General features: G+C 40.2%; 1 protein-coding gene across 1 annotated transcript in view; it reads left to right on the forward strand.

The window, feature by feature from the left end:
• The first annotated feature begins 5,080 nt into the window (after positions 1 to 5,080).
• Positions 5,081 to 21,019, forward strand: part of shroom4 (shroom family member 4) — a 93,566-nt gene continuing 77,627 nt past the window's right edge. Inside the window, 1 exon segment of the mRNA XM_051944185.1 lies at positions 5,081 to 5,370. Within this exon segment, the coding sequence (XP_051800145.1) occupies positions 5,248 to 5,370 (123 nt within the window). The 5' untranslated portion in view covers positions 5,081 to 5,247.

The following is a 21,019-nucleotide window of genomic DNA, read 5'->3' on the forward strand; positions in this document are numbered from 1 at the left end:
AGGGTTGCGGGGGGCTGGAGTCTATCCCAGATGACTTAGGGTGAAGGCAGGGAACACCTGGACAGGTCGCCAGTTTATCACAGGGTTACATGTACAGATAAACAATCACACGCACATTCACACCTACAGACAATTTAGAATCACCAATTAACCTCAGTATGTGTTTGGACTGTGGGAGGAAGCCAGAGAACCCAGAGAAAATCCACATATGCACAGAGAAAACATGCAAACTCCATGCAGAAAGATCCAAAGCCGGGACATGAACCAGGGATCTTCTGTACAATATCAACTATATCAAAAACAAAATGTATATCGCTTGTTTATTTCTTTAGTCTCATGCAGATGTTCCTACATTTTAGCCTTTTTACTGCTAGAAATCACAGAAAGTTTCCCCGCTGTGGGATTAGTAAAGGCTTATCTTAAGCTGTGCAGTTATGTTGAAAAGTTCTGTTTCTCAGTGTGCAGTATGTCCGACATTTTAGATTCTTGAAGATTCTGTTTAAATATGTTGTTTTAACTTGTCTGTCCACTGTAATCTTGGATATCAAACTACAATTTAGAGATCGAGGGTTTCCGTTTTCACAATACATTTGCACATGAAAGGGCATGAAATTAGATACTTGATCAAAACCAATAGAAATAAATAAATATAGAGCAATACTGAAATAGAAGTACTGTATGCAGCAAATCTGCAACTGCAATTTCTGTAAATGATGCAAGTGAAGGTCTTCAGTTTAGTCTTGTACCATTTTAAAAATGTCTTTCTTTGGCTCCACCATGTGGTACAGTAGCACATGATGCAACACACAGGCTGCACTATCACAATATTATATAAAATCATTTTAAAGTGATAGTAGTAAAGCTCTTAGCTGCAATCCACAGGCTAGTTTGTTACTTTCACTCTGGGCATCCTGGTTTACATCATGGTTTACGTTTTGTATCTTCCCTCTTCCAGACTTTGCTATATTTGCAGATTCTAATTGCAGTTTTTTGATATGCTGTTTGTTTGTACATGTATAATTTGAAGCCTTCAGCTTTGAGGTGACTGAGCTTCTGGTAAACAAATGTCTCTCAGCTGGAAGGAACTGCATCTACAATGTACTGTTTCTGTCTCAGGCTGAAAGGTAAAACCAACTAAAATGAAAAGAAATGAAAGTGGTGTAAAAGTTTGTTCTTTTTTACCTCTTTTTTTAAACTCGATCTCACTTGAAAGCATCACTCGCCATCAAACCAAATCATACATTTCAGTTTCTGAGAACAAAAATAGGTTGAGAAGAGTCTGACCAAAACAAAGTCCTCGTGGTCTGGATGAAAAGTGAGATGCCTGGGCATGTTCACATCTGTCTCCCGCTCTCTTTGATTCTCTATCTCTTCTCCATTACTTTTTCTTTTCTCCTGAAATACGCAAAGATAGTAACTCATTCAGACACACACTCAGTTAGTTAAATGGCACTGCAGTGTGGTGGCATTCCACAACAGTGATTATCTCCAGTCTCAATCATTTCAGTCTGCAGAGGCAGTGTGGGAAAACTTGAGGCTGTGGGGAGCAGACAGCACATGGTACAAGAGCTTCAAAAAGAATTCAGGCTCAACTTTAACTTAAAATACAGTAATTCTGCAGTAGAGAAAGGACATCTTTAATGCCATCCTTACCTGGTGGTGCTGCTTTTTTAAAGGACTAGTTCACTGTTTTGAGAAGCATGTTTATTTATTTTCTTTCAAAGACGAGATAAGTAGATCTTATCACTTATGTGTATGTTAATCCAGCCGCAGTGTTGGAAGAATGGAAAGAAGAGAAGTCTCTCAGTGTTCATGTTGTTTGTCTTGTAATCAGTCATTTAAAGCGTGAGTTTTACATACTAATTCGTGATATTCAAGCCTTCACATGATGCTGAAGTTTTGAATCTGATTTCTATGGGAATATTCCTACACTGATGCACCAGACATGCTACATTACATGTCAACAAACAGTGACTGGATTGCCAGAACTGAAGAGAGGACCAATTGTATAAAGCAATTATTATGGTGAAGCTTATGGCCCTGGAAGGCATCCAAGAAAAAGCTTCTGATACCTCATATAAAACAAAAACTCAGCCGTCAGAGGAAGTCTAAGAATCACAGTCTAAGAAAGAATGTGATTGATGGTGGACAGATTAATTACTCTCATTCTTAAAATGATTAGAAATACTCTCATTATGGGGGAGACAAAAGCTCCACCCTGTAGGTTGAAATAGTTGTGTATTTGGAGCGGTTTGCTCATAAATTCAAAACAGGTAACCTGATATTATTGTACAAGTGTTAATATTAAGTGAAATTTGATGCAACTGCCAGTGAGGAGGGCTTTTGGTCATATTTTCAACCTTTTGTTGACACTTTTTGAAATTGTTTTCACCACGTAGGATGCTGTTTGTCAGAAAGGAGGCTTACAGTTAGCTTAAAATTGTTGTCTGAACAATACAACCTGACTGTGACATATTTCCAGGGCTGAAATCTGTTTATTTGAGAGCTGTTTGTGTATTAGGGTTAACACATGGTAATGTGTGAGGTTTAGATGTGTTTGCATTGTTGTTTTTCAAAAAAATTGTCTGCTAATGCCGGACTAGCTATTTCCTACTGCTAATTCTTTATGCTAAGCTAAGCTAACAGCAGCCAAACTCCAGCTCTTTATTTAACATAAAGTTAAGCTTCTCATCTCTTCTAGTTTGAGAATCTGCATTTCCTCTCTTTCAGCAGTAACATGGTCAAACACCCTCAACGAAATCTGTAATTGGGATGTATGATCTACATTTTTTAGTCAATATGTGAGGCTCATAGATCAGTATAAAATCTAGATAATTAAGAATGATAAATTGGCGTAAAAGAGCTGAAATAAACTCACAAAAATTGTTGCTGATTATCATTAGAACAGTGTTCATAAAATAGAGCATGTTTGGGTTATATAACAGTTTGATTGCTTGTGTTTTCTTGTTTAAATGTCTTAAAATAGTGGTTGTAAAAGCAAAGTGGTATGCCGGGTAAGGGGTTAGAAATCTGTGGGATGTGATGCTAAATGTTGTTGTTGGCCTGTGGGCAAATATGCTTGGAGGTGCTCATGCAGGTCTGCAGAGCTTCAGTGTGGAGGGATGTTGGCTTTGACAGTCTCTGCTTTCACGTAAGAAGTAACATATGGGGCAGTTTGTGGCCAGATTGATTAAATTATTTTCATTTTGTAGCAGGTCCAAATTTGATTGAGGATGACCGGGAATGCCTGTGATCACAATTAGTGTCGACATTGGCAGAAATGCATCCAATATCCTGGTAGTGCAGTTTAAACTGCACTCAAGGATTTCCTCAGCCCTCATTGTTTTCATCAACCTGTACTGCTTGACAAAATAAACAAAAAGCATCACATGACTGACAAAAACATGGTCCGTATCTGTAGACACTACATATCCATTTAGCTTCAGGTAAAATGCTGTTTCACTTCTCTATAAGTTGGTATCTCGCACTTCATCCAATTTCAAAGTTCAGACCAGTTTTAAACCTCGATTGTACTCTCTTGTGGATGTGCACACACACCACAGTTGTTATTTTACTACTTTCTTCTCCAGTTAGAGTACTCCATTTGACACGTGCAGTTACATGCGTACTACTGCCACTGTAGTGTAGTTTCTGTGTGCAGAGTACTTTATATTGACGCGAGTGCACGATGAATTCCATCATCTCTCCAAGTATTTGAGAGTCTGTGCTGACCCCTCCACCACCAAAATTTGTGTCCGCACCGACGACTGGGTTACAGGTGAACTCCTGCACATGCTCAGCAGCAGTGTTTATGCGCGGACTGCATAAGTGCCGACCTACTGTGCATGTATTGAACCTCCCAGCAGACCACACTGTAGTATGAGGAAAGAACTTGTCTGTGAGTACACTAGGATATGTATATGAGTCCACACAGACATGCAGGGCAAAATTTATGTTGGCGACTTTAAGGGCTGTGGTGTACATGCTTGTTTGCTGGTTTAAACACTTCTTGAATACAGCATGTTGTTCATGTTTTAAATTATGGTCCCATTTGGAGTAAAATAGATGCGAAAGGTATGTTGTAGGGCTCCTGTTCTCAGATTGGATCCACTGCTCAAACCAAATTCAAGGCTTTTAAACAGTAAGCCACAAACTAATGCATACCGTCACAGTCTCTATGTCCATCTTTTATTCTGTCTATCCCTATTGTGCATTTATGGACTGAAATCCTCCTATTGAACTCCAAGCAGACTAGAAAGTAGCATAACAACTATGCATTTGTGTGTATGTCTGCATGCAGTATAATCAAACCTTTAATGTAAGCAGTTTAAACGTTATAGTAATCTGAAACTTGCCAAGAGTGTTTCTTGTTCTGTTTCTGCTATATCTTGAAAACAATCTTGCCTTTATGTTTGAACAATGTGCTTTAAAATGAATGGAGGATTACTTGAGTTATATTAAATCATGGTGAAGCAGCTCTCAATTATAAATTCATTCAATGAAATGTGAAGATGAAGGTCATTTAGTGCCTCAAATAAAGTAGTAGTTTCCATAACTTTAAGTAAGGCACCACTACTCACTCCTGTTGTTAGACTGCAGTTACCGCCTGATGCTTTTTCAATAGAGGTAGTGACCCCTCTCCCTCTGGCGCTTCCTATTTGATCCTGCTCACCAGAAGCTCTCTGCTATTGGTTTAAACTTCTATCAATCACATCCCACCGTTCGAATAGTGGGCGGGGCCACCCACCTCGCTTTGGGAAAAGTTTCCCCAAAGTTTTTCGCTCCGTCAATTTGCCGAAGGTAATACCGGAAAAACTTGATGTATAAGTGAAAATAAAACCGTTATTTCGCATCTTATGGGGAAATTAACAAGACTTTAGCCACACATGTGACAATAAACCATCTGGAGGATCTTGTGATGAAGTTTGAGACAAGACTCGAAGGGTAAAACATGCTAACATCCGCGAGTTGCTAACATCTCGACCGGAAGCATGAAGTGAAGCACTGTCTGTAACTTTCATTAGCTTGACATGAGCCTAAAAAGTTTCTGCCCTCCCCCTCTTCCACTCACTCCCTCCGTCCTTCCAGCAGCCATCCATCCATCCATCCATCCATCCATCCATCCATTCGTTGTTGATGTTAGAGCGGTGATGGAGAAGCCGAGGGACCGCTGCCGGCGCCGCTAAGCTAGCAGCGACTCAGCCCGGCCCCGACGAACCGACACCGAGAGGCGGATAGAGGGAGAGGATGGAAACGGTCGAGCAGCTCGTCTCTTTTCACCACATTCAGGTCCAGTTGAGCGGGGGCGCGCCTTGGGGGTTCACGCTGAAAGGAGGTCTTGAGCACGGCGAGCCGCTCATCATCACTAAAGTAAGTACACCACCACAGCTGTCAGCACTGATAATGTCTTCAAAAAACAGCCTGAAAGTGTGTCTTGGGTTATTAAAGTAGCTTTGCCCTGCACTGTGGTAATTATACACAGTAATTTCTTAATTTTATTGCAAATGTTTATAGTTCTGGCTTTATATTTGCAAAGTATCACGCTCATATTGACTATAAGAGTTGTATCTTGTTGTTGCAGCACTCCAGCTTCACCAAAAACAGCACTTGTGGTTAGTTTTTCAGGTCTGTGACTGCTCTCTCATTCATGCATGCTTGAGCTGCTGGTCATTTGGTTTCAGCTTACCTACTTTTGCAAAACTGTTTTAATGTTCTGGCTTCTGCACAGCTAGATTTAAAGTCCTCCTCCTCCTCCTCTTCTGCAGAGAATAAAAAGTTATTGTCCACTGCTAAAGCAAATATCCGGTGCTGGTTGATGTTTGTCAGCTGCCACTGTCTATGAATAAAAACTCCTGCATAATCTAACGCAGCGGTTGAGTTCTCAAACTTGGAGGTCAAAGGGTCCCCTCAGGGGTGCTAAAAGGGGTTCCCATGAGGATCCCGGATGAAACGGGGCTCCATTCATCTTCCTGTTACTTCATTCACTGCAAGGTAGAAACGCCCGAGTGTTGACAGACAGCTAAAACCACTTCAGATGGCCGAGATTCGGGCAGCAAAGATCCAGTGGGGTGCCTGTGGGATGTGGGAATCCTTGAAATGAAAGACTGCGATTCTCCGATGAGACATTCTCAGGATTGCTAAGTACTTGTTTGTCACATAGCTTGGAGATAATTTTTGCGACAGCGTCCTGCATGGGACAAATGCAACGTGACATGTAGTGTAGCTTGCTGTTATTTCAGGGGGGCTCTGTTAGAGATTTAGTGCGTTCCTTCGGATGCTGACGTGACCTCATCTTGTGCGATAAAGTCGTGGGGGCCGACGTTTCCTCCCCTCTTCTCACGGTTTCACGCCGCGGGCGGTGTTCTGCTGGAAATAAGGAGGGTGTCTTTGAATTACTGCAAGTAATTATTGGTGTGTGTTCTGCTGGGGGTGGTCTTGCTGCATGTGCGTGTTCAGTCCAGTGCATAAGTAGGGCATGCAACCTCTGCTCCTTCTCCCTCCACTGTCCCACTCTGTTCAGAAGTCACAGCAGCAGCAGTGGCGGCGGTGGTGGTGTAAATGTTGGCTGGTGTACATCTACATTGACCACAGCGGGGAATGGAAAAGCCTGGCTCAGTCATCTGGAAACACACACACACACAGACAGACATTAAGTCGCACACGGTAACACGGCCCCTGGGAAAATGTGACTGGGACCACTAAAGGAGATAAAAATCAAACTGTGCTCTGTAGCTGTTTTGTGTCCAGCGACTGGTTAAAACTCACACACAATAAAGCCGAGCAGCAGGTGAGGGCCGGGTGGGGAAATGTGGTGCAGAGAAGTGTTTCAGGTGTTTAATGATTAAGTGTTAAGTCCTTGAAGGGGAGCGGAGAAAGACGGAGAAGGTAAAACTGAGGTGTGCAAGAGGTTCGGAGGGCGTTTCCATTGGAGGTTTATGGAAGTGTGTGAGGGGGAAACAGTGAGCCGGGGGATAAAATACATAGCTAAAGAATGAATTCTGCAGAGGGTATTGGCATGATTTTTAAAAGAAAATGCCACCAGCTGCTCATGTAGCTGAAGACAACATAATCTTTAGCCACTGATTTGCTTTTTTTCCTCATGTATTGTGGTAGCAGTGTAGTGCTGAGGTTTTTTGTCTCTCTTGCATATAACATTTCCATACACAGATTGCATGTAATTCCAGGTGTAAATCTGCACAACCTTTACTCCTCGTAGCTTGCCAGGGTTGATTTTGATGAGAACAGGGTAAAGGATTGCAGATTTGGGTGATCAGAAAGCTTTAAAAACCCCCTCACACCTTTTTGACACCCTTGTAATATCATGTTATTGAACCAACTTTGTGCATTTTTCTGTCACTTTTTGCCACTTCATGCAACACTGGGAACATCTGTCTCCCCAGCTTATCGCCTGCAGTTCCCGTTGGGGGGAATCTTAAGGCTTTCCCAGCCCATATGAGGTAGATAATCCCTCAGGCATGCTCTGGGTCTGCTCCAGGGAAGTGGCTAGATTACCTCCAGTTTAAAAAAAACAATCAAGAAAAGATGACACATCAAGGGAATGCGACTTTTTGCAGACTTGCGTCACAATACATCCCTATCAAGTCTTTTTTTTGCCAGTCTCTTGTGTGTCTTTAAAAAGTGAGTTGACTGTTTTTTTTTTTTTTTTTTTTTTTGGGGGGGGGGCAGTTGTGTGGAACAGAGAGTGCCAGTTGCCTTTTCAGGACATCCATGATTCAAAGAGTGTGCTTTTGAGAGCCTGTTCGCTGCAGGAGGGGGAAGGGTGGCTGCTGTGGTTGGAGACAGCAGAGGGATATAAGCCATTTGGTCAGCATTCCACCAGGAGCATAACTAATTACTACTGTGGAGTTTGTGTGTGTGTGTGCATGGGCGTGGACATTTTGGGCATTTTTTATACATGTGTGTGTGTGATCATATACTCAGGCTGCTCCCTTTCACAGCCGGTGATCAGCTGTGTGACGGCACGCTGAGTTTAAGGTTTTATCTGCTAGATGAGTTAGCCAGTCGCTCATTAGCTCTGCTGCTCAGTCAGCCGTTCACTGAGCCGGTTACTGGCAAGTTAGTAGAATAAAGTATCCTTTATTATTCCCACAAGGGGAAATTTGCAACATCACAGCAGCAAAATGACAGTAAGAAAAGCAAGAAAACACAAGTCTAAATTAAAGAGGTGAGGTATACATGCTATATATACAATATAAATAAGAAAAGCAGAACACAAGGATACGAAGGGCACAGATTCAGGAATATTTACACGAATGAACTGCACTGAGTTGGTGAAAAATGATGGTGTTTTAAAGAAAGTCCTGCATCAAAAAAACCAAACAGTTTCAGCAGCAAGTGGAGAGTCAAAAATACACAATCAGTTCATTTATTGTCTGTTTTATTCATTTTATAGTGGTTATAGTTGGAGTTAAAGGTATGTAATACCGATATTCATTCATTCATTTATTCAACCATTTTTTTTAAATCTTGAGAAATCTTTAGGTGCATGTTCTCATGTTCAGTGTTGTCGAGACGATTACAACAGAATAAATAGAGTAATAATTAACAGGAAAACAAACAACAGAACACAATTACCAACACTTACATTCAAGAGCAGAGTAATGTGTTGTCATGGGTATAAATTAACCTACAGGTCCAGCTGTGATTGTTTTTTTTTGTTTGTTTTTTTATAAAATGTTCCAGGTGTGTGCTACAAAAAAGTTAATTTCTGTGTATGAACATGGAACTTCATCTATTAACCAACAGACTGAACAAGTTGAGTTTTGAGCTAAAGTTTAACAGAGAGGTTGATTGTGGTGGCATCTTGATGTTTAGTTCCTTTTAATAAAAAGGAACTAATGTCATGTTACTGCTAGAGGTTGTGACTTCTTTATACAACAAGCAGTGAAGAGAGGAATAACCGTCATATGTTATAAATCTTAGAGCAGAGAGGTACAATGAATCCGGGGCTCTCAGAGTGGAGGGTTTGATAAGTACATTTAGTACCCAGTTAGAACTGCAGTTTGTAGTGACAACAGTGAGAGGTTGACTTCAGACAGATGGAGACAAAGCAGACTGCTCTTTCTTCATTTTGAAATGTTGATTCTGCAGGGGCTTGGTGGTTAGCACTTTCGCCTTGCAGCTAGAAGATCCCTGGTTCATGTCCCAGCTTTCCCAGGATCTTTCTGTACGGAGTTTACGGGTTCTCCCTGAGCATGCGGGGGCTTTCTTCAGGTACTCCGGCTTCCTCCCACAGTCCAAAAATATGCTGAGCTTAATTGGTGACTCTAAATGTGAGTCTGATTGTTTGTCTGTATACGTAGCTCTGTAACAGACTGGTGTCCTGTCCAGGGTGTAAGCTGGGATAGACTCCAGCCCCTCGCGACCCTAATGAGGATTAAGTGGTGTTTAGATAATGGATGGGTGAATGAATGATTCCTTAGACTAAAGTGCAAACTGTCTCTGGCAGATTATATCAACTGTAGCTATGTAGCTGAAGAAGCTAGCGCCTATGAGTTGACTGAAATCCTATATTCTGGCTGGTGTTTTAATGTTCCACCTTCCTTTCATGGGAATCAGAAAGAAGGGTGTTAAATTAGCACCTGATCCTCTGTGCTAGCTCAGCACTGTGTAATGATGCACCACAAAATGAGTTTCAATTTACTAATCCCCTGTAAAAAGTCAGCATCTTTGCCACAGTATTATAGTAAAGGTCTGTTGTCAGACAGTTGTTTGTTTCCAACGCAACACCCTTTAGACATTTAATAACCAAAAAAAGTCTGCTTATTGTCTCTGGACAGAATAAATCAGCCACAGTTGACTGGGTGCTTCCTACCTGCTAGCCTTATTAGCCTCAATGAATTACAAGTAGAAAATAAAAAATAAATTCCATCATTTTCAATATTCTAACCTGATTATTTTGCACTGAAATGATAACAAACTAGTGTGCAACTGCTTGTAATTATCTAATTTCTGAAAATAGTACTATAGTATTCGGTATCCTCCTGTTTTTGGCTGATATATGACATTGAAAAGCGGTTTTTGTCCATCCATTTTAACAAAATGCAGCCTCGTCCATCACTTCTTTGACACGGTCAAGCGAGCGAGCGAATATTCGGATACCAAAATTAATATCCGGATACCGCCTTAGCGAATGAATATTCGAATATTCGGGGCCAGCCCTAAGTAAATGTTAAAAAAATTCAACCTAGCAGTGAAAACATGTTCACTCTGGGGCAGCCTGTTCCTTTTAGCTTCCAAATATTAAATAATAATGTCTGCAAATCTGTTGATGTAGCATCTTTTTCCTTTAATGAAGTAACACTGGTGATGAGAATTTGGTTGGAAAAGAGCTGCTAAAGCTGCTACATTTCAGCCTTGGAAGCAGCACAAGGCCAGAGCAGATATGAGCTAAATGTCAGAACACATAAATACAATGTTTGGACCGTTCCTTACTCCTTTGTTCTTCCCCTCTGATTAAAAAAAGGCGATTAACAACACTAAAACCCATAAAATGTCAGTTTACTGTATTGTGACAAATTCTCTCTAGCAGCACATATGTTGATCTGTAGAAATTCCTGAGCGCTGCCATTGTGCATGTTTACTGGCACACAGGCATGTTTTAGGATAATTTATCATCTAAAATACTACCAGTTGTCAGCTCCATGTGTTTTGCGACATTTTGAAGTCCTTTGTGTCGTCGGTCGAATGTGGTCGCGATGACTAAGTGGTGAGTTCCTTCTATTGTTGTGTTTGACAGAGCGGCTGTCGGCTCGCCTTCATATGTGGTTTCATGATCTACTGGGAGCTCTGCGCTGATTCGTTTTGGGCACATATTTCTCTTTCTGTCTGAGCCTCCTCAGCAGTCCTTGGCTGCTCTGTGGTGTCCCACGGGACCGTGGGGCATCCAGAAAATTGTGCATCAGTTTTTGCTTTGACGATGGAGCTTCGTCCAAAATCTGTGAGGAGATTTTTTTTTTCTGATTGAGTGTATTTTGTTGCAGAATGGTAATCAGTGATTGTTAAAGACTTACTTAAATGCTGTCAGCACTCGTCCTGCTGAAGGGTTTAGATCAGGAGTGTCAAACTTTAGTTCAGGGGCCACATTCAGCTCAGTTTGATCTCAAGCGACCAGTAAAATCACAGCATAACAACCTATAAATAACCACAACTCCACATCTTTCCTTTGTTTTAGTGCAAAAAAGTTCACATTTACGGAATTATCTTTTTTTTACAAAACATGATGAACACCCTGAAGTTTCTTCAGTTTCAATTTCAGCAACATTATGCCTCAGATGATCATTTTCACGTTACAACTTACAGATCACAGTGTTTCTACAAAGGAACAAACATTATGTGACAGGTATCTGGAACTGAATGATATAGTATTTTACTTTATGATCAAAATGACAAAAGTACGATGAAAAAAGACAAACAACAAAAGCAAGACAAAATATTCCAAAAACGAGACACAAAATGACATAAGTGAGAAACAAAATGACAAAAAATGAGACAAACGGCGCAAAGCAAAACATATTTCTATCAAAAAAAGAGACAAAAACGGGACAAGAAATGACAAAAGCGAGAAACAAAATGACAAAGAACACAAGCAAGACCAAAAAACACAAAGCAACAAAAACAAACAAACAAAACACAAGTGAGACAAAAAGGAAACACAAAACGAGAAGCAAAGCCATAAAAATGAGAAACAAACCGACAAAAACATGAGACAAGCAACAAAACTCAGATAAAAAATGACGAAAACAAGACAAAATGTTTAAAAAATGAAACACAGGATAGCAGAAGAACAATGAACAATCTAGTATTTCACTTTATGATTGAAACAGTTTGTCATGGGCTCACAGATAGCTCAGCTGGTTAAGCCAGCGACTCATAAATGCAGCAGCTTGGGTTCAGTTTCAGCTCACGGCCCTTTACTGCATGTCTTCCCTGCTTTTGTGTCAGGTTCTCGAGTGTACCTATCAAGTAAAGGCAAAAAAAACAAACTGCAGTTAAAGTCTTCTCTCTAATTTTTAGACTTTACAAAGTCGTGCAGCGGGCTGGTTCTGGCTCGCTGGCCACATGTTTGACACCCCTGGTTTAGATGGATCCCAGTTGCTGAAGACTGGAGGGTTTTTCCCACCAGATCCCTTGCAGACCAGACATGTCTGTTATCTAAATGGATATCAGACTTGACATGTTCTACGAGAGTCTGTCTGAGTGGACTGAAGCAGATTCTCATCAGCGTTTTCTCATGCAAGATAAATGTCTGTGTGTTTTGGTGACGACGGGAGTTATTCCTTTATCTTGATCTGCTATTATGTTTTGTAAGATTTATGAGATTTCATATCAACAGATAAGGACCGGATGTTAGAGCGGAAACATTTCTATCACAATGAAATGTTTAATTTTTATAATTAATGGTGTTTTTTATTGACCTGTTGTAGAGGGGGGAAAAGTGTTTTTTTTTCTTTAATTTTGTTACTTACACTAGTACTGTTTCAAAAGTTTAGGGTCAGGAAATTTCGTGTTTTCCATGAAAAGTCACACTTTTATTCATGTGCTAACATAATTGCACAAGGGTTTTCTAATCATCAATGAGCCTTTCAACACCATTAGCTAACACAATGTAGCATTAAAACAGGAGTGAAGGTTGCTGGAAATGTTCCTCTGTACCCCCATGGAGATATTCCATTAAAAATCAGCCGTTTCCAGCTAGAATAGTCATTTACCACATGAAAAATGTCTAGACTGGATTTCTGATTCATTTAATGTTATCTTCATTGAAAAAAAATGCTTTTCTTTCAAAAACCAGGACACTTGTAGCAACCCCAAACTGTTGAACAGTAATGTAGGTCTATTTATTTAGGTATGGATGTAATAATTTTAATGTTAACACTGAAAAACACTCATACAATGTTAGTGTTCTACACAGTGGCTTTCCACTCTGGATCATGGAACTGAACTTTGTGTTTTTGTTTGATGTCTTCATGGCGGTTTGCATCTGATGCTTTTAAAGTGTTTTCAATTGCCCCCTGGGAATGGGGACAAATAAACTTTTCTGAATCCGAATCTGTAAAGAAAGCTATCAAACATTCCTTTCTTGTCATCGATGAAGCGTCTGTCTACAGTTCATATTATTGTTTTCACCGCTCAGGGCTACAATAGATGTCTTATTCTGCATTTGTTAGATACACCAAAGCTTAAAGGAGAGACTTAAAAAATGAATGTTGGATTTCCAAACCGATACTGCATGCATTCACTTCTCAGCTGTGGAAAAAAAGAAAGACAAGGCCGGGTCTGCTCCAAGAGCTGAACCCCAGCTTGTTTACAAACCGTTTCTCTGTGGTTCTTGTGTTCTACGAATCTGGACCGTCATTCTCCTCTCAGCTCATCTCTCAGGCTGTCAAACCGCTGAAACCGACAGCACACTACTGACCCACAACAGGAGGTAACTCTGGTGCTGTTTTTCATGCACAAAACTTTGCCTGAGCTCCTTTTATTTACTTTCTTTGGTTTTGAACCCAAATTGGACGTTTGTGCTGAGTTGTGGACTCTGCATGAACTCCCGTGAAAGACAGAAATTTTAGACTTCCTTTATTTAAGTGCCATTTCATCATGTAGTTTCCTAATGCACCCTCCTCGGTGCATGTTTTTAATGTTGGTTGTATCATAGTACAGCTATTGTTTTGGCAGTAAATCTCTTGGATCTGATGCTAGATTACCACACGTCAGACTATTTATCAAGGATTTTCAGGTTTCAAACGGCATTTGAGTTCATAAGAGAATCTGTGGAAAGTCCTCGCTCATCATCAAGCCACCAGAATTTGGATTTAGTTGGTTTTATCTCAGAATAAATTGCTGAATGCCTCCTTTTAATGATTGATCCTTTGTATTCACAGCGTTAAGTAGCTACATTTTGAAATATCTTGACTGCTTAAGATCATCCAAGCCAGAAATCATGATGTGCTGTTGTTGAGGAGCCTCTAAAAGAGTTTGTTGTTTTCTATTTGTGGCAGAGAGGGATTTTTCTTCTTCTTCTTCTGCCGGAAATCAGACTGTGGGGAGGATTCCAGTAGAATAATAAAATACTGATGATGATTCCTCTTTCATGTCCTGCTGCTGACAGTAACAGAAACCCAGGGATTTTACACAAGAATGTTTTGACATTTGGTCGAAGGTATGCAGCCCAACTGTCTTGGGTCGGTAAAGTGTGTGTGTGTGTGTGTGTGTGTGTGTGTGTGTGTGTGTGTGTGTGTGTGTGTGTGTGTGTGTGTGTGTGTGTGTGTGTGTGTGTGTGTGTGTGTGTGTGTGTGTGTGTGTGTGTGTGTGTGTGTGTGTGTGTGTGTGTGTGTGTGTGTGTTTTCCCTCTGCATTCCAGAAAAGGTAGCCTCCAGTAGCAGTTTGCTCGGCGGGAGGTAGATGAGGATGCCATCAGATAGAGATGCTATTGTACCTACTCTGTGTGTGTGTGCTTTGCTAACTGTCCTACCTAACCCAAAACATATGTCGTGCACCTACGTAGCGCACAATAGAGCATATTGATGAGCGAGGCAGACGGATGAAGCAGCTTTCATGTTTACAACCAAACACGGTGGGTTTTACATTTAGAACAGGACAGAAAATTCACATTTGATGATTTATTAATCATATGAAGACGTTTATGAAGCAAAAATGCTAAAAATTTATCTCAAACGTGTTTCTGTAATACATATGCAAAACTGGCTGAGATAATTGGCTGTTTGTCAGACTAAACAAAAAATTGTCGCTCTTTCATAGAATATACTATTATCAGGCAAATGAAAATAAATAATGTATCCTTACTGCCTAATTCCAATAAGCACGAGTTGTTAGTAACACACTATCTTGCTGGGGGTTTTGCCTGATTTACAACTCCAAATTTTTCCTTTGTTTTAGTGCAACAAAGTACATTCTGAATATGTTTACAATGAAGGAATTGTCTTTTTGCAAAACATCATAGACATCCTGAAATTAATTAAAAAAAATAAATTCAGTTTCAGCAGTAATGTGCCTCAGTTCATCATTTAACACATTTCGTCACAGGTATCTGGAACTGAATGACGTAGTGCTTTACTTTATGATCAAAATGACCAAAAAAGACAAAAAGCAGCAAAAACAAGACAAAATATTCCAAAAATGAGACACAAAATGACAAAAGCGAGGAACAAAATGACACAAAATGGGACAAACGACATAAAACTAAACAAAAAGAAACCAAAAATTAGTTACAAAGCAACAAAAGAATGGACAAACGACAAAAGCAAGACTAGAAATTACACAAATGACACAAACAAGGCAAAAAATGACAAAAGCGAGAAGCTAGAGGATGGAAAAGTAGACACAAGCGAGACAAAACGGAAGCAAAAAATGACAAACATGAAAAAAACCCAAACAAAAATGTCAGACAAAAAACAACAAAAAGGAGACAAAATGTTACAAAAATAAAACACAAAATGACAATCAACAATCCAGTATTTTGCTTTATGATCAAGACAACTCATCATAGTCTAGAAAATATGTTAAATTTCTACTTTCACAAATTTGCAATTTACAGTTGATGTCTTCTCTGTAATTTTTACACTTTGCAAAGTTGTCTCATGAGGCGGATTGATTTTGTCTCGTCCATAAGAAGAAAAATATGAACAGGGTCCGAGGTGACTTCTTCAAATTGCTTGTTTTATCCATCGAATAGTTCAAATGCCTCCAAATACTCAATTCACAATGATACGAAAAAGCTGGAATCACAAGATGTTTGCTTTTTTAGACAGATAAACGAATAACTTCAGTGACTTCTCACAAGCTTTGCAGAATAGTTCAATTAATCCATCGCGTTATTCGTTAAAACGCTCTGACAATCATCTACAGGTCTCCCCACATGGTGTCTCTTTGTGACATCGCGACAATGAGATTAAATTTACCAACAAAGTGTTAAATTGTTTATGGATGCAATACGAGAACAAGAATGCTTTAAGCTATCCCGCTCTGAAGATTTTTTTAGTTTCTTAATGCTTTCGTCAATGTACCTGAGTGATTTTTAGTCATAAAGTCAATGTAAATGCAGATATTTTCATGGATTTTGTTGCAGGTTTGGATTATGTGCAAGGATAGAAAGGTAAAGTAATCTAGACTGAATCATGCGGAGACACTGAGGCTGAACAACAGAAACAGAAAGAGGTTTTCCCTGAAATGCTTATCAAACACACAGCCAGCTGCAGGAAAATGTAGCTCGTGTGTGGGTGAAGTTGCAGGCAGCTGAGAGAGTGTGTGTGTGTGCTGGGTGTGGTTGGAATGCATCTATCTGTGATCTGTGGAGCCTTTAGCTGTTTCTTTTAGGCTACGTCTGGAGGCTCACACACACTTTCATCCTTCAGCTCCTTATCACGGCTAAATGCCGAAACCCAAAACTCTCGCCCAAACGCCAACCTGAACCTGATGGTAAAAGTCAAATGTGGTCCTCGCAAACACAGACGTACAGTAAACACACACCCTCGCACTGTAATAACAGTTGATTGGGCAAATACATTAAGATCTTAAGCACACAGCGTTGTTATTGTTACATTTTTGCATATTAAAGATGCATGTCATGGGTGAAAAAGTCCTGACCTGAGGCTGCTGCAGTTGTTATTGTTGTGTCAGACGCTGTGTGTTTCCAGAAACACTCCCTCCTCCTCCTTTACTGGCTCACTGGGGCAACACACACACTCACACACACCTCAGCCATGTTTTGTTATCTCAGATTACACGTGAGTTGCAGCGTCGGGTTGGTGAAAAATGCGGTGCAATTTAGACAAATCGTTCTCAGCTCTGCAGAGTCAGTTCGTTTCATTTCACAATAAATCTGACGGCCTGTTGTGATTTAGCAGCTTTGGTTTTCACTAGAAATCCTACCGAAATGAAAGCTCAGACTGTTGGGTTGTCCTCAGATCTGAAAGCACGCGACCTTCACGTTCACTCCGATAAAGCTTCGGTAAACATCAGCGGAACATCACGTCTACACAGTGAAGGATGTGTTGGTCGTTTGTTGTGGTTTCGTCGCTGCCTCGATCCTCACGGTCGTCTCAGATGTGGTTCGGTTGTCTAAATGCTCACCGTCATTACTGATCTGGTTTCATCATATCTGCAGTCATGAGGAATGTTTTATCCGCTCAGGCGGCTCGAGAAAACACGTGCAAACAGTCAAAACACAAGCAAATTAAGGAAACAACTTCCATCAAGCTGCAGTGTGTTGAACTCCATGAGCCTTATCTCTTACCTAAAAGTCTCATGTTTTCATGACTTCGTTCGTCTGCGGTGCAACAATTTAAGATTTCAACGTGTTGAAACTCGGACTGGGACTTCAACGTGTTAATTTCGATTAATTGATGATAAAAAAAACGAGAAAGGCACTCAGAAAGCGCACTACTCCACCCACAGTGCTTATATTATTTCTGATGGAGGAAATCTTGAAACAATTTTTGGCAGAAATGACGGTAACGTAGAATATGTCCATTTAATATAGATGTACCCACAAACAAAATGACCTTGCACTGAGCACAGACGTGTCTTATGTATGTGTACGTTATGCACGGATGCTGTATCGTGTGACCTAAATATGTAGCGGCAGCGGGAATTGATGGGACTTGGAAACACCCTCACAATTTAATCAATAGATTTTTTTTTTCCAATTAGATTTATTTTTTTCATCGCCTCCCACCACTGCTTTAAAGACATATAAATTTTTTAAAAAGTGTGCGTTCTGGTCAGAGTTCAGCTATAAAAATGGTTGTATAAGTTTAGATAACTTGCAGATATTTAGCACCAGAGACTGTCAGAGCAGCGAGTCAGTTCATTTACTCCGGCATTGTATTTGAATCTAATTTTGAGGTATTTTACATTGCTATTCCCCACTTGCACGCTGCTCCATTTCAGAGGGAGATATTTGCTTTCTATTCCACTGCATTTGTCTGATGGCTTTAGTTACTTTTAGGATAAAAGATGTCCATGAGTTGTTAACAGCTCCACCAAGTAGTGAATTTTCCCCTCTAAACTTCCCACATGGTTTCATTTCATCAAATACTTCACTGTTCCAATATGTCACCAAAAATCTAAGATTACAGAAAAAAAATCCAAAATTGAAAACAGCATTCTGTCAGAATCACATTTATCTGCTTTCCAGATATAAACTTGTAGAAATAGTAGCTCCACCTGCTGCTGACACACTGATGCTTAATTCTTAAATTCATGGTGTTTTGTATAAATATATCAGTCAGAGGAACCAAACCAGGACTTTTAGTCCAATACTTTAACTGCATTTTGTCTTTTAATGACTTTTGCTTGTGATGGAGTATTTTTACTTCACTGTATTGGTACTTACTGAAGTAAGATGGATCTGAATACTTCTTCCAGTGTCCTCTCTATTTTCACCGCTAACAGTTTTGTGGTTGGATCATTTTGAGTAGTTTAACCTCCACTGTGTACAATGACAGAGAAAAGCACAAAAAATTGCAACAATTTGATCAATAAAATGCAAATCCACTGTGGCGGTTTCAAATGAATACCATTTCCAGGGGCAACACTTATCTTCACGTCATATTTATTAAGTGTTCCACACATTAGATGGTGCTAGAATGTATTTACTTGTAAATATAATAGAAAATTAGCAGTTTATTGATCTTGTGGACCAATGAGTACTTACAAACCTCGCATATGTACTTTCTTCTCACAATCATAAGCTTAAAAAACTGGGTCATTTTTTTGAGGGAAAGGAAGGTATAATCCCTTCATTACTTTCAAGGAAAACTGCTCTAACCTTGGTAACTCAAGGTCTACTTATTATTCTTTAAAGAACTTATCACTGATTTGGCTTTTTGGTCTGAGTTGTGGTGGAACGTTCCTCAAAACACTCTAGTAACTGGGCTTGACTTAAGTTACTCTCCTTTAAGAGAGCCAGAATGTTGTGGTTTTATTGAAGAGCTCAAATTTAATTGATTAGTTGATTGGTAGAATGTTAATCCGCTGATGTTCTAACAGTCGGTCAATTGTTGTAGTCACCTTTGAGGCAGAAATACTACTCACTGCTAACACAGAGGGAGGATTTGCCTTCTGTTTTAAATCATTGCAAATTGAATCTTTGTGGGTTCTCAGATGGACAAAACAAGACGTTTGACGTCATGAGAGGCATTTTATGAAATTTACCAGACCCAGTGTCTAATTGATTAATCAATAACAATAGCCGCATTAACCGTCGATGAAAGTAATTGCTGGTTGCGGCTCCAGATTATTTAATTTCACAGTGTCATGAGGTAGATTGTCTTGACAGTCCCGTTCCTTTAGTTCCACCTTGTTCCTGGTTTTGGTGCCTCTTTATAACATTTTCCACCAATCTCACCGCAGCTATATTGTTTAACGCTTTGACATTAGAAGCAGTTTCCGAGGCCGTTTTATTGGGCTGAGACGGGCTGTTACAGGCATCACTTGTGTGCAGTTCTGTGCGTTTGTGTTTGTATGTTTACAGTTTATCGCGAAGCAGCTGTGCCCCAAACCAAAGAATGCACCACACACACACAGAAACACACACACATTCCACCATGCAATGTGGTCCACTCTCGTGGCTGAACTGGCAAAGCCGCCCCAGTCTGAGGCCTGCAGTGACACAAAACTCTCTTTGTGTTCTGGATCCTCTCTTGTCATCGTCTGTCCTCGTGGCATCCGATGGAAACACCCTTTCATCTCCGTTTCTCAGGGGATGCTGAGCGGGAGTCATAACTTAGTGGGACGAGTGGAACTTCTGAGTGGAGAATCAACATTTGTGGGTGCAGGGCGGAGGGCGGCAGTGGGTGTGTTGCATTCCTCTTGGTTTGGATTTATGAGGAGTTTTCCCAGATTGTTTATTCACTTCTTGGCTGGATTCAGGTTCCTGAAAGCCGATTAGAGATGTTGACAATCAATATTCAGTGTCTCTCTGCCCAAAAATCAACAGGATTTTGTGTCTTCAGCCATTTTTATAATGAAAGAAACCCTTTGGAGTAACACTTGCTGTCGCTGGGGTACATGATAAGCCTTTAAAGATTTTTACAATGGACAAAGCAGGTCACATTTGCACAGAATTGTGTTTTTCAGTTCATGATTTATGTTGTAGTTGCACTCAAAGAAGAAGTAAATCATCCAGATATATCAGTCTGAGCTGTAAAAACTGTTCAAACATCCTGACAGAAGAAACATTTAAATCTTTGATCTGAGATGCAGTGAATGCTCAGGTTGAAATGGAGATTAATGAGTGTGTGTGGTAAGGATTGATGCCAGAGCCAAATGTAGGACAGATAGATAAACTGAGTCAGACAGATGGATAGAAATGTAAGAAGGGAGGAAGAAGGTGGCTTAAGGAGGATGAAAAGGTGAATGAAGAGGCAGGATGTGTCGTGCTGCAACATATGTCAAAAAGACAGTGGCAGAGATGAGTCGGGTTAAACAGAAAAGGGAAGCCTCCTTTGGCTTCAGGCTGGTGAACGGATAATAGATGATGGAGAGATAATAGATCAAAAGACAAAGAAGGTGGAGACAAAAAAGGAGAGCCAGGAAAGAGGTAAAGGTTTCGGATTTCTACTGCCAGATTGATGCTTTCCTGCCTCTTTTTTTCTGCAGTTATGAATCCATGAACACGTCGCTAGCTGTTTTTCCTTCAAGGAAACTCACACAAGGTTTACTCTGTATGTCAGTCTGGGACCACCTACTGCAAGTCAAAAAAAAAAAGCTACTGTTAGTGTTGGGAAAGGCTGGATGGATATGTGTTTTAGAGAGACATCAGTGTATTTTCAAGTAATGCAAATACTAGAAACTCAAAATTGGGAATAAACCTTGACATCCGTAAAGGACACTGAAGGTTTTTACTTCACGAGAGACTAGAGCTTGAACAACACATTTGTCTGCAACACGAATACATGAAACAAACAAGAAAGCACTGAGAAAGTGCAGTACTCCACCAAGGCTGCTCAGTCTTTGCATTGTTTCCGACAGATGAAAT

This window comes from Acanthochromis polyacanthus, chromosome 23 (genome assembly GCF_021347895.1).
Source record: "Acanthochromis polyacanthus isolate Apoly-LR-REF ecotype Palm Island chromosome 23, KAUST_Apoly_ChrSc, whole genome shotgun sequence".
In the NCBI taxonomy this organism is placed as follows: domain Eukaryota; kingdom Metazoa; phylum Chordata; class Actinopteri; family Pomacentridae; genus Acanthochromis; species Acanthochromis polyacanthus.